Genomic DNA, 15873 nt, shown 5'->3' on the forward strand with positions numbered 1-15873 from the left:
GGCTTGCCGTCATCCAGGCAGTGTCCCCGCGGGCAAAAAACCAGACATGTCGCGCTCAGTGAGGTGACAGCTCTGCCTCATCTGCGGGCTTGTGTGTCGCTAGTAACTCCAGCCTCTTAAACTTAGTAGACTTGAAATTCATGGCTTTCAGCTGCATCCTCCTCTCCCGAGACCCTGGTTAGCTTTTGGCCCTGGTTGAAGATGCTAATGCTTTAGCTGAGAGGTCTGTGGGATAAGCCACGGGTGCGATAAGGGTGGCGGTAGGCATCTCCCGGGCCATCTGCCCGGCAGCATGTGGTGGCTGCCCGCACTGCCCCACAAGTGATGGTCACAGTGAGGGCACCAGGGCAGTGGAGGTGCCCGTGGCCCTGTGCCTCTGCCTCTGCATTGCCACCGGCTTGCATGAGGACACTGTTGGTGGTTTCCCATGTCCTGCTTGCACTAAAGCTCTGACTGTTGCTGACGCTGCAACATCAGCAATTGTAGCTGCACTCCTGGAAAGTCCAAAGTCATTACAGGCAAAGCTAGCAGGGCAACAGTGTGAGTAAAAGGTGCACAAGTCAGGGTTTGCAGGAGCCTTCAGTTACTGGGTAAGGATGCTGCGGCTATTGACAGCATGTCAGAAAGCATGCCTCCAACTCTGGTACTCAGTGCTGCCAGAATTGTATGGGTTTTTCAAGCAGCTTCTCTGAAGTTTGTAGCTAGCCCTAATGAGAATAACGTTGTTCCTGGAAAGCTCATGCTGTTCTGTTACAGCAACCACTTGCAGTAGCACAGCTCTGACACTTACGGTCCTAATAGAGAAAAAGCTTAGGAGATCTTAATTACCATAATAAAAACCTGAGAAGGTTTTTCTGGCAGAATGGTAAAAATGCTTGGTCCCAGCTATGCTAGGATATACATCATCCTGTCCACTGATAACGGCTGCCCTTTTGATGGCAGTTGCAGCAGTATCGGTGATTGTGCTTTGCTCTGTGTTTGTACAGTTCCTCGCACAAAGACATTCCTTTCTGTGACTAATCTTCCTAGGAATTATAGTGATGCAAGTAATAAGTAATTAGTATATTTCATTACGCTAGCTCTGAGAAACTCAATCATGTTTGGGGGCTGGTTGTCCCACAGTGCTGTAGAGGACGTCCTTTAGCTTTCATTTGTCTTGCTTGTTGATGTTGTATCAAGAAGGCATTCTGCTGATGTTTGAGAACTAGAAACTCTCAGATTGTGTGACCCTTTTCTAATTTTCCTTGGCTGACCACCTGGGCCTAAGAAAAATGTGATATTATCACAGTACTGCAGTTTGGAATGAAGCCCCCTGTGGTAGTCCAAGAGTACAATTGTCAAGAAATGGATACAAATGACCAAAACAGTGGATGCTAATGCGAGGTATTTATTATTCTCAGTAGTGCATGACTTCTGAGATGCTGGCTGGCATGGAGGGTGGGGAAGAGATTCTCTATAAATTGAGTGGAAAGCTTATTTTGTTGTTTCATTTTTGAAGCCACATTTTCTTCCTTTATTGCAGCTGTGATTCTTAATGTACGTATTGTTCCAAGCTTAATTTCAAGCTCTCAGCTATCATTTTTTTACCTAGTTAAATCTCTGTGCGGTTTTCCTTTCCAAGAAGAATTTATTACTATGCTTTGGTCTGTGAGCTATAGACATAACTGTACAAAAGCTGTAATACCACCACTTCCTATGTGTGTGTGTGCTTTTTAGAAAATGAGTTGTTAAGTTGGTGGTTTACACCTGTGTTAGGGTGTGTCCTTGTCACAAGCAGTTGTGAGACACAAAAACCTCAGGAGCCTCCATGGCCCCATTTCTGTAGACACTGAGTGGTCAGTGAGGCTGAGGTGAGGCATCCCTGTAGCTTTTGGTGGCTGTCCTTTCCCGCTCTCCATCCCAGTCCTCGAGTCCAACCAGATTGACTCATCAGGGGTGTGACGTCAGGGGAGGCAGTGACTTCTGAGAGCTTCACCATGGTGCCACTGACAGGTGATGCTCCAAATACCATGGCCACGCAAGGAGGGAAGGGCTGGCAGGGGAGAGCAGAGCTTAAAGGGGAGGTAGCCCCTTTCGGTGGCCTTGTGGTAGCTCAGCTCTGGTAGGAAGTAAATGTTTTCCTGGACTTGTGCCAAGGAGAATGTGGAGAGAGGCTTGGTTGTCCCTGGTCATGGTGGGTATGAGGGAAGGTGCTCAGTCTTGAAGCGCACGGTCCCAAGGGAGGGAGTTACGGTTCATATTTGCTTTCTGTGGTGTATGGTAGCTGTTGTAGAGGTGTGATGTCTCCAGTGGAAGAACAGAAGACTGTTCGGTGCATTGTCTTTCAGTCTTCTCCTTGGGTTTGGGATAGTGCTTGTTACCCTATGCATGAAGTGCCAGTGTCTGATAACTACTTTTGTGAAAGTGTCTCCTGAGTTGGATTTATTACAATTCCTTAAACTGATATCTGCAGTGGAGTAATTCAGCTTTTATTGAAGTTGAAACGTATCTTACCTCTTATTTCAGTGGGTGAAGCAGTAAGCCAACTCTGATTACTTTTCAAAACTGCACTGTAAAAGTAGACTATATGGCATACTGTGCTGCAGGCGCAGATTTGTGAATTCTTCTTTTGTTTTGCTTTCTGAAGGATTAGTGTTCGGATTTTCCAGGGCTTCAGCTTGAATTTAAATTTTACTACATGGCTTTCTGAAAGTGAATTTATGAATCATTGTTATGGATTTTGAGTAATTGTGTTGTCATGCTGTTATTGATAGATGCAGAGTCATACAGCTTTGAATAATGTCAGCTTAAAAAAAAAGAGACTTCAGAAGTAGTGGACATAATTGTATTTCCTTTAACATCCATGGGAGCATGAAAAGGTCACTGCAATATCTCACTGATGGTCAGAAATATTTCATTAAAAGGTGGCAAGTGCTTGTGTTACTTTGGTAGAACAAAAGAATTTGTCAGCACAGCCATTCAGTCTCAGAATAGTATTCTTTCTTGTGGTTGGTTTTTTTTTTGTATTTTAACTTAGTACATTAAGCTTCAACCCTATTCAGGATTTCTAAGCTTATTTCTAAATAAGCTGTTGTATTTGGTGCTGTATTCCTACAATTTCCAAGATCACTTCAGTTTGAAATTTATCATGTCTTTTTACTATTACAGGTAGCTGTAATCAGAAGCTATTTATGGATCTGATGCAAAAGTCAGTTAGACTTTTAGAATATAATTCATGTCCAATTGGCATTTAGTTAGTTATACATGCTTTAATGAACCTCTAGGTAATCCGTTATTTTGGTTTGAATCAGTTTGGCCACCATGAGAAGGTCCTGACATCATGATGAAAGTTCACACTAAACAAATCTAATTAATGAAAAGCCACTCATGAACAAGTAAATATATTCTAATATTGAAAATACCACAAAATAATAATTAGAAAAAATGGGAAAAGTTAGCTCTCCGAGGTGCTTTAGTATTTTAAAGAAAGGAAGCACTGATTTGCGTGTTAATGTAATGTTACATGTTTTCATGATAGAATCAGGAAGGAGACTGGAGGAGGAAAATGTAGAGAAATTACTTAACTTGTTTCTGCTTTCATAAAAAAGGTTTTTTTGTTTGTACTTTCAGGTAATTTGGTTCAAATACAGCTTACTAGCATGAGGAAAGAATTATGGGCCCAGAGGCCTGTCTTAAAGTGTAAAAAAACCAGCAGTAGCTAATGATAAAAGTGAACAATGATAACATAGGACACTGTTAACCATTGTAAGATATAATACTACCAGAGAAGAATAGCAAAGGAAACCAACCTACTAACAACACAAGTTGTATATTGACCTGGATTTTATAGGGCTGATAGGTTTGTGTAAGCTATGTAGAAATATTCTTCTGTTGATTAAACTAAAGGTGCTTTTGTTGAGTAAAGCTAATGCATTTGTCATGTATAATCTTTTCTTGATTATATTAGTACTTTTCTAATGTGGTTAAAATTGCAGACAAGAATTACAGGCAAGAATGATTTTTATTTGTAGCCAATTTATAGTGACATGCTGTATAGCCTTGCCAGCAAAACAAAACAACTGCCTTTGTATGTTCTTTTCTAAGGATCTAGTCACCTGTGTTAGGGCAAGGTACATTCTGCTTTTAAAACAAACTCCGAGAATTTAAGAACATTGAGCTCTCCCTGTCCTTGGTTGAATTGCAGAGTGATTTATGCTTCAGCCAGGCATGAAAATAAATAATATTACTTTTAATTGGTGTGCTTTACAATTTTTATTCCCATAATATAAAAATGTAACAATGAAAAATAGTATGTAGAATAAATCTTTTATGACCATTTAAGTGTGGTTAGGGCATATCTCTCTTATTGTCAGTAGGGATTTTGCTCTTGCCTTTGGAGATAATGTACTTAGGCCTTTCATTATTAGTGAGTTTTAACTGCAGAGTGTGTGTGAATATCTATGTATATATGTCTACAGACACTTACATGGCTTTTAGTCTAATCTGGAAGTGTGCTATGAATGCAGTTTTGCAAAATAAACAGGGATGTTTTGTTTTGGGTTTTTTTGACAGTTCACAGATGGAGAAAATTGAGACATTGCAGAATCATAGTAAGCAAAGGGCTAAGTATGAAGGTTTTACATGGAATTCAATCATGAATGTACTGGTTATAATCTTATTGGCCTCAGTGTTGAGAATCTCGTGTGCTGAAGGTAAAAGTTACGGTTCAGTGTTTTGCTGCAGCAAGATCATAATACTTAATTAAAACCTTAATGTATACATGAATGAAAACCATAATTAAAGCCATACTTCAGTTTTATTTCTGTCAACTTAATTTGTTTGTCTGAACAAGTTAATTAGGCACTGAGTCTATGATTGAACAAACTACTTAAACGTGCTTAATGTTAAACGTGAATCCAGTGATGAAAGTTGGGCATGTGCTGTTCAGCTGAGCTGGGGCTGAAATTACCCCATCTGTGTGATATCTTAGCCCAGTGATTTGCACTGACAAGTGCAGCTTTTGCCTGAAAATCTTTTTTATGTCAGGAAATGTTTAGATCTAGTTGATTCTACCTTGGAGTAGATTGTGGCTGAGTCTTGTCTTCTAAGGTTTATATAACAGGAAAACATAAGTGATGAAAAGTCAGAGTTCAAAAATTATTGGTATAATTTGAAAGATGTCTTTGAAAATTTGCTACTGTACGATTACATTTAAGTTCTGGCACATCTATAGACTTACAGTAAGCAACCACTTTTGAAGTGATTGCAGTTAATGTTTATGAATACTTCTGTGCTGTGCTTTCTTGCAGTACTTTTCTATGATGAAGTGCCACAGAGTTTGAAGGACCATAGAAGCATTTCTATGGTTGTGCTGTTCCCTCTTCATTTTGTTGTATGCACATCTTTTAGAATGTGAACTGGTATCTGTTTCCTGTTTTGTCTTTTCAGCACCATTTTAATTCACAGACTGAGGAGATGGCAGAGAAAGGGGCGATAGCCGTGTTCATGCTAATGACAACTCCCTATCAGAGTCTTTTCACTCCTGGCTGCCTTCTTGCACTTGGTCAGCATTCACTTAATTTCATGGCTGGTTTAGCTAATGCGAAGGCAGCTGACCTTATTGCAAACTTCAGCTTTTGAAGAGGCAGGTTTTCTCCGTGTTAGAGCTCTAAGTCATTGCTTGGCTTTGTTCTTTCTCCCAGACAGACCATACAGTGCTTGTACTTTGTTTCTTGTAACCACTGATGTCACAAAGTTAACAATCATGTGCAGTCCTCTTTCATGTATTATTTACTACAATATCAATTATTTTTATTTGTGTATTTTTTCAAACAGGCGTTATACACAATGGATTACTTACTGACTTCGGATTGATATCAGTCATAGCTGTGGGTCTGTAAAAACACACTGATCACATTAACTTCTTAAAAATGAATGGGAGGTCGTGCAGTATGAGCCATCGGACAACAGGTATTCCTCATGGACCTAGGATGATCAGTGGACAGGAGATCCCACCTACCAGAGTGCACGCAGGAACGCCCTGCCCATCTTCAAATAGCAGCACCCCAAGCCCAGCTATTGGAAACTTGTCTTCCAGCCTACACATAAAGATGCCCCTTGGAGGAGGGGTAGCTCCTCAGAGCAACATCATTGACAGTACTATACACCTTCCTGCTCTAAGTCCCAGGAAACAAGTGGTTACAAATGGGAAGCCTTTATTACAAGTCCCACAGCCCCCAGGACTGCCAGCCCCACAGTCTTTAAAGCCAAAACAGCAAGAATTTGGAAATACTTTCTCCCCATGCACAGGTGAAGGTAAGACTCCTTTTTCTATTGCTATTAGTAATAGCATGTCTTCTCCAATATCACGTACCCAGATGATATTGGTTTTAGTAGATGGCATCCAGTCTCTTCTTTACCACTCTTTTACTACAAAGGAAGAGATACTGAAACAAAATGTTTTGCTATTTTCCACAAAAGTAATTCATTGTTTGATTGTTCCCAGGGGCTTTGTATTATACAGCAGTTGCTCAGAATCCCTGAGTTGTCCTAAGATTCTTTATAAACAGTGTAGTGTGACTTTGCTTTGCTAGCCTAACCTCTTGACTCAACAAATCCAGGTAGTAATTTTATGTTCTGTGGCACCGGAATTTTGCGAGTGCTATCAGAAATACTCCTTCTTGGATGCACGAACACAGCTTTCCACCGGTGACTAACAGATACTTGCTGATGAAAGCAGCAATTAGTCATGCTTTTTTAGAGTGCTTAGGCTGGACAAGCTGTAAAGCACTTTGGAGCATATCTGACCATAGATTTGCAATCCATTTTTTGGAACCACTGTTTATGCTGTAGAAAATAACGATGCATAGCCCTCACAAAATTTGGAGGCTGGTCCTCTGTGAGTAAGTGCTTGTGCATCAGAGATTTACCTGTCTATGAGAAAGTACTTGGCTGTCTGCTCTTGGGTCTTTGAAGTCAAACCAGAACTTTTAAGTTTTCAGTACTTCGTGACTCTGGTCATGCTGGAGATTGGGGTACTCTTTTGGAGGAGTTTTGGTATCATACTTTTGAAACTGAATGTATGTAGACATGAGAATTTAATGTATGGAAAATAATTAAATAGTTTAAAATACCAAGAAAAGCTTGGTCTGATATCTGAGTGAAAGTGCAGAAAAGGAGACAGAGATTTCCCATTTTATTCCAAATGTGTTGCTTCTCTCCGTTTCCTGTTTTTCTTCACTACTTCCCTTTGAAAACTTAGGAAGTCCATCTCTCCTCAGCAAGGCTTGCAGGCTTGAAACCAGTATCATTTCAGAACAAGCTGAAAGTTAACTGCATGCTTGAATGCTCTGCTGAGTCAGACCAGTGGTAATGCATATACATATTCATTGGGTGACCTCTAAGATCACCCGTCTGGTGCTCGCTTTGGTGGTGGTGGTGGTGGGTGTAATTCACAGCAGATAGCTTTAAGCTTCTGCTGCAGTGAAGAGAGGTGGACTCCTCACATGATGAGCTTTGGAGGAACTTTTCCATCTCTCTTTCACTACAGGTAGAGCCTGATTCCTGTTGTCTTCAAAATTACATGCCTAAAACCAGGGAATCCATGCTGGGATCTCTAAAATAGCCCTGCATAACAGCTAAGCCACCTATAGTATGTGTTGCAGAGCAGCATCACAGGGTGAAGAAAGTGTCATGTACTTGGTTTGGGGATTTTGATCTGCTGTGCTGGACTGTTCTGTTCCTAGCTGCTGTCATTTCCATCTTTCCTTCTTGGCCTGATTAGCTCTCACATATGGAAAATAGTCTGCTATTTTGTGGGATAGCGAGTACAGAATTCAGCTGAAGGGCTGGCATTAGGGAAGCTTATATATAAGCAGTGCTGGTTAGACAAGATACGGTGGCCTTCAGATACAATGGACTTCAGATACGATGGACTTCAGATTCTATGTTTCTATGGATTTGGATTAGTAATTCCTCATGCTTTAGAGTTCTTGTTATTAGCAGGATCACTTACAGAGTTGAAGATTATGCATGCTGGGAATGTACCCACTATGGAAGAGTGAAGTCTCATTCACTTGGTCATGTCCAGATAATTTTCTAAGACTGAACGGTATGCATGCTATATATATATATATATATATATATACACACACACACACACATATATGCTGTATAAAGCATAGCATGTTACTAAATAAGACTGTAAACCTTATAAAACTATTCATGTAGTTTATGTTATATATTTTGTCCTTTTCTAGTGGCGGGTACATGGATGGAAATGTCTTTTGGTAGGTACTTATTTTAGTTAAACCTCCATCTCAAGAAGACAACAGTTTTCCTTTTACAGTTGTCTCAATATCAGTTATAGAGGTTTGCACTATTCAAAGTTGTTTTGTTGTTGTTGTTTTTTTTTTTTTTACTTTAAAACACATGGGATAGTAAAAGCAGCAAGATATACAACAAAATGACTTGTTAGTGGTTTTGGAATAGTTTGCCTGCATTCTTTCAATAATGGGTAAAACAGTTTAAAAAAAAACCCAAGAGCTTCAGTTTGGGATGGAGGGAAGAACAGAATATTTGGGGGCAATTCAGTGGTGTGCCTTGTTTTTTACAGAGGTTTTTTTTTTGACAGGAGGTGGTGCTGAGTGCACAAAAAGAGAACAGTAATAATCTACAGTAACCACAACATACAGAGAGTCTTTACTTTGCATGAAGACTCTCTTTATCTTGTATAATGTTACAAAGCTTTGAAAGGAGATGATTTTTTAGAAAGGATGCCACCTAAGTCACATTAAGAGAAACTGTTATGCTTTTGTGCATGATGAGAACCTGAAGCACGTTGTGCTGTGTTACTGTATGGAGAAAAAAAGCAAGTCTGAACGTGCACTGGTGTACATCTCTGACTTCAGTTACTTTACCTCCTCTGTGGCACTGATGCTATAATATGCTTTCTAGTACTGTGTCGTGCATATGAAAAGGATATAGTATAATGGTGGATTTTTTTCAGTACCGAAAAATGTGCTAGTACAGTGATTTTTAATTTTTTTTTTTTCTAGGAGAGTACACTTTTGTGTACCCATATTAGGTATTTTCTAATAGAAATTATATGCAAAATGCAGGCATAACAGGACATGTATTTGGCATTGGGAATTGACAGTCTCTCATTTTGTTTGATGTGTGTATTTGACCACTTTTTGTGAATAATGGGTTTCACACCTTTTAGATTTACTCAGGCCTAGAAAGTGATCTTTACTGACAGTCTCTGCTGAGGTGAAAGTGAGCTAGAGAGACATCAGGCAGGAATGAGCAGAAAGGGGAAAAGGGTGAGAACAGTAAAGGAAGACACAAGACCATAGCCTGGCCAGCACTGGTCTTCAGCTTTTCTCATCAATGCGGATCTTTTGATTCAAGTCTTGTAATGAAAAATAATATAATTTAAAAAATCCAGCGTTCCATTAAGAAGGTAATTTTTTTAAAGTGTGTAAATTTCAAATAGTTCAAATAAGAACTGTGATCTAAATGTAGTGATGTCCAAAAGTTATGTATTCAAGGATTTATTACCAGCATATCTGTACTTTATACACATCTGAATAGTACTTTGTTTCCTAGAAAACCTAGTAGCTGTTCTTATTGCTTGTCTTATTCACTCCTCTGTGCAGACAAGGGACTTGTGAGCGTGAGCTGGACTATATTTAGGCACATCCTGAGTGTTCTCATGTCTCATGTAGTAATAAAAATCCCAAATCTTTCTGAAAACAACACATTTACTGAAAGGACTGATATGTATGTTTAACACCTATACTTGTTTCTCTTACTCAGTGAATGAAAACATGTTTTTGAAGTCCATCAAGAGGTATTAAAGATAAACATATCCCTGCTGGTGTAGGTAGTTGTGGAAGGTGGCTGTGGGAGTAGTTCGGGGGGAGACCTTGTATTTTTCCCTCAGCATTATTCATAAGCACCACTGTGGGGAGGGTCCTGCTGTGGGAGTTGGATCCTTGGTCTGAATCGCTGTGATGTTACTTAACATGCTTATGGCAGTTCATTCAAGGTTTAGGAGTGGATTTTCCTGTCCTGTAAGACAATATATTGTAGTCTTAAAGCAGCTTGGATTTGGCTGATGGAGAATTTCTGCTGTGACTGAAATTCCATGCTGAGGTGCTGTTGGTGGAGGTGGTGCAGCTGCTGCACCTCCAGCCACTGTGCTCATAACCTGGTGGAGAGGTCCAACATGGACATTGAGAGGGGAGAGGCAGCCTGTCAGCCTGGCTTTTGGTCTTCCTTATTGTGATTGTGGCTTTAGCTGGTATGTCTGGCAAGACTTCCTAGAAATTGTGAGCAGCTCTCAGTCATAAGAGCTGTAGCCATCTCCTTGCGTCCCCCATTCTCCCTCGCAGCAGGTGACACTGCACACGTGGGGAGTTCAAGCCTTGGAAACCAGTCTGGCCTTCTGTTCCACACTGACTGCTCTACTAAAACCAGTGTAGTCAACATGTGGGTACGTGACTAAGACTATGTTATAGTTGTGAAGAGTGGACGTGAAAATACTTGAGATGGGACTTGAAGAAGCAAACCTGAACATTTGTTTCTAAGAAATGCAGAAACTCATGCAGGTAGGCACAAGTTTATTCTCCTTTCCAGGGCCATTGAAAAGACAGCTGTCATCTTCCATTTCTGTGGTTCCTGCAGTGTTAAGTTTGTTTCGTGATATGAAAAATCATTGTGTATTGTATATCTTGCAAATGTGACTGTAAATCTTTTCTAGTAAAATGAGTCAGTTAGCTAATGTTCATGCGTAAGATGAGCATGTTTCCTGTTGGAGATCATTAAGGCTCTTCCTTATGCTAGAAATAGTTGACAGGCATTAAATCTTGGGATTTTTTTTTTTCCCCCAGAGGCTCTGGAAGAAGAAACAGCTCCAATGCTGCTAAGCTGTGTGAGAATTGTGAACTTAGTCAGGGAGGATCATTTGTCAGCTGTCATCTTCCATTTCTGTGGTTCCTGCAGTGTTAAGTTTGTTTCGTGATATGAAAAATCATTGTGTATTGTATATCTTGCAAATGTGACTGTAAATCTTTTCTAGTAAAATGAGTCAGTTAGCTAATGTTCATGCGTAAGATGAGCATGTTTCCTGTTGGAGATCATTAAGGCTCTTCCTTATGCTAGAAATAGTTGACAGGCATTAAATCTTGGGATTTTTTTTTTCCCCCAGAGGCTCTGGAAGAAGAAACAGCTCCAATGCTGCTAAGCTGTGTGAGAATTGTGAACTTAGTCAGGGAGGATCATTTGTCTCCAGTTGCCAAGAGAGCCTTGTTTCAGTTTTGAACAATAGCCACCCAGGTCTGTGAGGAGTGTTATATGCAGAAGTGTTAATCAGTAAGCAGCTTGAGCCACACTTGAAATCTCTTTGACATACTTGTTTTGCTCTCTAGTACTGTTGTTTTTATGTGTCAGTTGGCGCAGTCTCAAAAAAGATGTTCATTAGTATTCTGTGCGGTTTCTTACGCAGAAAGCTTGACTCGACTTATTTTTTCGGTTGTTTTCTATAATCAATTGTCAGCAGTTTTAAAGCCTGGTTATTGACGATGTTTAGGTACAGCAAAGTGATTAAGTGATAACGATCTTAGTTTTATCCAGCATGACACGTTTTCCAGCTTTGCATAAGCTTCAGTGGCCTTGATATGCTTGAAAAACAATACAGGATCCATCAAGGCAAGGAAATCATTACTTGCAGCTCTGGCAGTTGTTGGGGAAATCCATTCTGAAGACGGTAGGGATGGGTCTTGGTGGATTCCTTTGTCTGGTCTAGGACTTTCCGAAAGGGCACAGCTGTGAGAACATGAGACTCCCCGAGTTTAATTCTGCAATTAGTTTTAGAGGCTGGATGACCAGCAATCCTGGTCAGGTTTGAGGAAGTTCACTGTGGTTCTTGGTGTGCCTCTCATAGAATGTGCAAGAGGTTTACTTCATTTTTATGTGAAAGGTGGTGCACAGATTCCTGTTGCAAGACATTCCTTTGGAGTGGTTATTTCAGGTTAATTTTCTTTTTTTCCCATCTGTCATGGTTTCAGGCATGGTTCAACTCCTGAACATAAATGATGTTCAGGCAACTCTTGAACACAAATGATGGAAGACAGTGATTTACACTGACTTTGAGTCTGTACTTTTAGAGTCTTTATCTTAAGCATTTAGAATTTTGTTTAAGAACAAAATGTTTAAGAAAATAAAAATAGCTGGTGATACCAAAGTGCGTATTGGACTATGTATTACAAAGGCCCCAGGCAACTTACAAAAATTCCCTGAAGAGTGTTAGGCTTAATGCCAAAAAGGATCTACTTTACACAGGAACTGTAAAATCTCTCAAGAGTATTAGGCATATTGCCAACACTTACCCATTCTGTGTTAAGAGTGTGATTTAACTTCTGTCATACCCAGCCTTATACCTATATCCTCTGCTTTGTGGGCCTGGACAGTGACCTTTAAAATGAATTGCAGATACCCAAAATATAGTAAGTGAAGGGGTAGATTTAAGTAAAGTTCGTATTTTATAATTTTCTTAGACCAAATATTATTCTTTCAGACTGGGGCAAACCAGTTGAAGGTGATGGGGTGTATTTACCAATAGCTTTATGACACCTGTTTTCACCATGATGACAGCTTGCTGTTGTCAATAGCATCCAAAGAGTGTCTCCAGCTGGAAGGCTTCAAAGAAAGCATGGGCAAGGTGGGTGGGGGAGGCATGGGCAACCTCCGGTGGAGATGTCAGTATGCCTTTGAATATCCTCCCCAGCAAAATTCCCAAAGGATAAAATCAAGGCAGATTTGAGAGGGTGACTTTTCCAGGAATGTAGCATCTCCTTTTTTTTCTCCGTTATCACTGATTATAGGATGCTTATGCATCTGCACTTATGTCATCTTAAAAATGGCTAATGAATTTTGTATCCTCCTTCAAGTTTGCAGAGAGGAAAATTTGATGCCTCAGGTCAAGCCATCATAAACAAGCAAACCAAAACAGGCCAAACTATTATATTTTCATTTTACTTTGTTTGAGAATTGTCAGCTTAGTGCATGATTCTTCAGTTTTATCACCAGGAGGTGGCACTAACAAAATCTGTTTTCATACAGAGATATGCATGTTTCAGCCACCTTTTATAGGGCAAATTTGGAATAAAAATCCAGTTGAAATACAAAAATTCTGGAAGTTTTGTACCTCAAAATTCTTGAAAACTGCGTTGAGGCCAACTCTCCCCTTGAGTGAGGTAAGATTTGAGTATTTTGGTGTGAATATGGGTAAGTCACTTTAATTTCCTGTGTTTCTATTCTTTTCATTGGCAAATTTTGGATAAGTTATTTTTACATTTATACAGTGCTTTGAGATCTCCACCTGAAGTGCAATTTATTGATGTTAAACACAAAATTAATTTCAGGGCTGCATGTGCACCTACACAGAGAGAACATGTTGTTTGTACCTTTACGTGGAAGAGCAGGGGGCCAAAAAGCAGCCTGGTGCACAGTTAAGCAGCGATGTGTGCAAATACTGAATTTTGCAGATGGATTTGGCTTTTTTGCATATTACCATTGTGTTCTTCTTGAACTATACTGCCTTTCCTAGCAGTGCTATAACATGATCTTCACCATGGTAATGTGTTCCTTCATTTGGTCCCTACTGCTGCAGACCTGTTTGATGATGGTGAACAGGAAGCATACCAACTGCTTGCTTTGCTTTAGCTGCTCTCTCCTACCCCTCCCCCATGGAAAACAATGAGAAGAGAAGCTGCTCTTCTGACACCTACTCTGTACATAAAGTGCAAAAATGCTCTTTCATTTACTTTCAGGGTTCTCACACTGTTGTAAATACCTGCAATAGTCCTGCGAGGAGCAGGAAGCTGGACTCAATGATCCTTATGGGTCCCTTCCAACTTGAGATATGCTGTGATTCTATAATTCCTCTGTGAATAAAAGCAGGAATTGCCTGCACCAATGAGATTTCTTTGTTTTCTATTTTACTTATAGCTGGTCTTTCTGAAACTGAATTTGATAATTAGTTCTGTCTCAGAGTTCAAGGAAGCTGGGGGAATTAGTATGACTTTTTTTGAAGGACCATGCTTACATGTTTGAACTTTGGCTTAGCTTGGACAATAAACTGTCTTAAAATGTATCTGACCTGTTTCTGACTGGGTTATAAGGAGCCTACATGTGTTCCTTTGTCTGTATTTCTGTACCACTTAATCCCTTCTAGGGTAAATTTCATCTCAGGCCAGTGAGGTGTTTGCAGGCATTGCATGTTACCTTATACTTGAATTAATGGAGCATGTCCTTCACTGCTAGTTGTAAGAGCGTAGATCATCTTTTCAGGAGACTTGAGATACCAGCTCAGTATGTGTGGGGTGCAGCAGATGGGGCACTGGGCAGGGAATGCAGAGATGCAGATGTAAAAACATGGCTTAATTGATGTTGTTGTCAAAACTCGGCAGTCACATCAGCGTGGCAGAATTTCATTTTGGTCTCTGCTGTGGTACTTGCTGCTGGAGCTTCTTGAACGATTGTGTCCCATTTTAGCTCTATGTCCCCATGTTCTCACTCTCCCCATTTGTCTCTCTTCTCTGTTTGGATTCATGGTGAAGAGTTTATTTATTTTATGTCTGCCCAGCAACAGGCATAATAGCTACTGCAGCCTTTGGGTATTACTGCAACACAAGTCACAATGACAGTGATGAAAATATAATACCTAGCGATGGGTGTGATGTAAGTGTCTATAGTGAATAAGTAAATGGGGAGATTATTTTCTCTTGAACAAACAAAAAAATTTTAAAGGTGGTATTAACTGTAAGGTACCAGAACAGTAAGCATTTCAGTCTTTTAAACTGTATTAATATGAACTGCAACAGCAAGTTTGTTTTTTATCTTTTATGTCCCATGGTAAACTTATTGGGTAAACAGAATTATGGCAAAATAGTCATTATTGACTGCTGTGACTTTACCAGTGAAACTTGTTCAATGGTAAAGTGGTACTACTTCATTACTTCAGCGAAGAAACATCGTCAGTTCTGATGGCTCTAGGTGGGATTTTGATCTCCTAATTTATCTTTGATAGTTGATCTTGCACAACTAATAAACACTTTCTGTTCATTGTCTTAAAAGAAAAATCTAGATTATTCATAAAGGGGGAAAATTTTTGAGACTGGGTGAACAGCTAGAGAAGTTTGTTGTCTGCATTTAACCATCATATTTATGGGACTAAGACAAATATTGCCATTTTATACCAATGTTTGTGAAATTCTGCAGGTGGCAAGCATGCCCTTCAGCTGTTTTGTGGCTGGTGGTTCTAGAGAGGTTTAGGAGGTAGGATTAGTAGTGTTTGGGTGTCACAGGGCTACATTTGCTGCTGAAGGTGATTAAATGTTGGATTGTTTCTAGAAGTTGGAAGTCAGCTCCATAGTCCCCCCCAGAATGGGAAGGGAGTATAAGAAACATGTCTTACATCATGAAAGGCAGGAGGGCCTGGGGCAGGAGCAGGGAATGAGCTTTTTTCTTCTCTGAGCCCTTTCCCTCCATCTTGTGATACAGGATATAGCTGATATGTAGGCCCTTGTGAAAAAAAAACAACCCAAACCACATGTCCAGGCAATATTCTCCAGCTGCAGCGCTAAATGGAAGAAATGGAACTTTTTCTTGTGATGAAAATCTCAGTTCACTGGGGTTTTACGTGGTCAGTTCTACAGATACCATGCAGTTGATAAAATCAGTGGTTTAAGTGGTTTTCCCTGGGCCGTATAGAGAAATCTATCCCTATTTAGTCTAACCATTTGACACATTAATAGGCTGAAACAGAATACGGTTCACTTTTGCCACTGTCTTTTCACCAAAAAAAAGCATTTTAAAAGCCTTTATGAC

General features: G+C 39.9%; 1 protein-coding gene across 1 annotated transcript in view; it reads left to right on the forward strand.

Moving 5' to 3' along the window:
* The first annotated feature begins 5909 nt into the window (after window positions 1-5909).
* Window positions 5910-15873, forward strand: part of GLIS3 (GLIS family zinc finger 3) — a 175989-nt gene continuing 166025 nt past the window's right edge. The window contains exon 1 of the mRNA XM_009327217.1: window positions 5910-6294. Coding sequence (XP_009325492.1) covers window positions 5910-6294 — 385 coding nt within the window. The remainder of the gene's footprint in view (window positions 6295-15873) is intronic.

Source organism: Pygoscelis adeliae, unplaced genomic scaffold, assembly GCF_000699105.1.
Source record: "Pygoscelis adeliae isolate BGI_AS28 unplaced genomic scaffold, ASM69910v1 Scaffold26, whole genome shotgun sequence".
In the NCBI taxonomy this organism is placed as follows: domain Eukaryota; kingdom Metazoa; phylum Chordata; class Aves; order Sphenisciformes; family Spheniscidae; genus Pygoscelis; species Pygoscelis adeliae.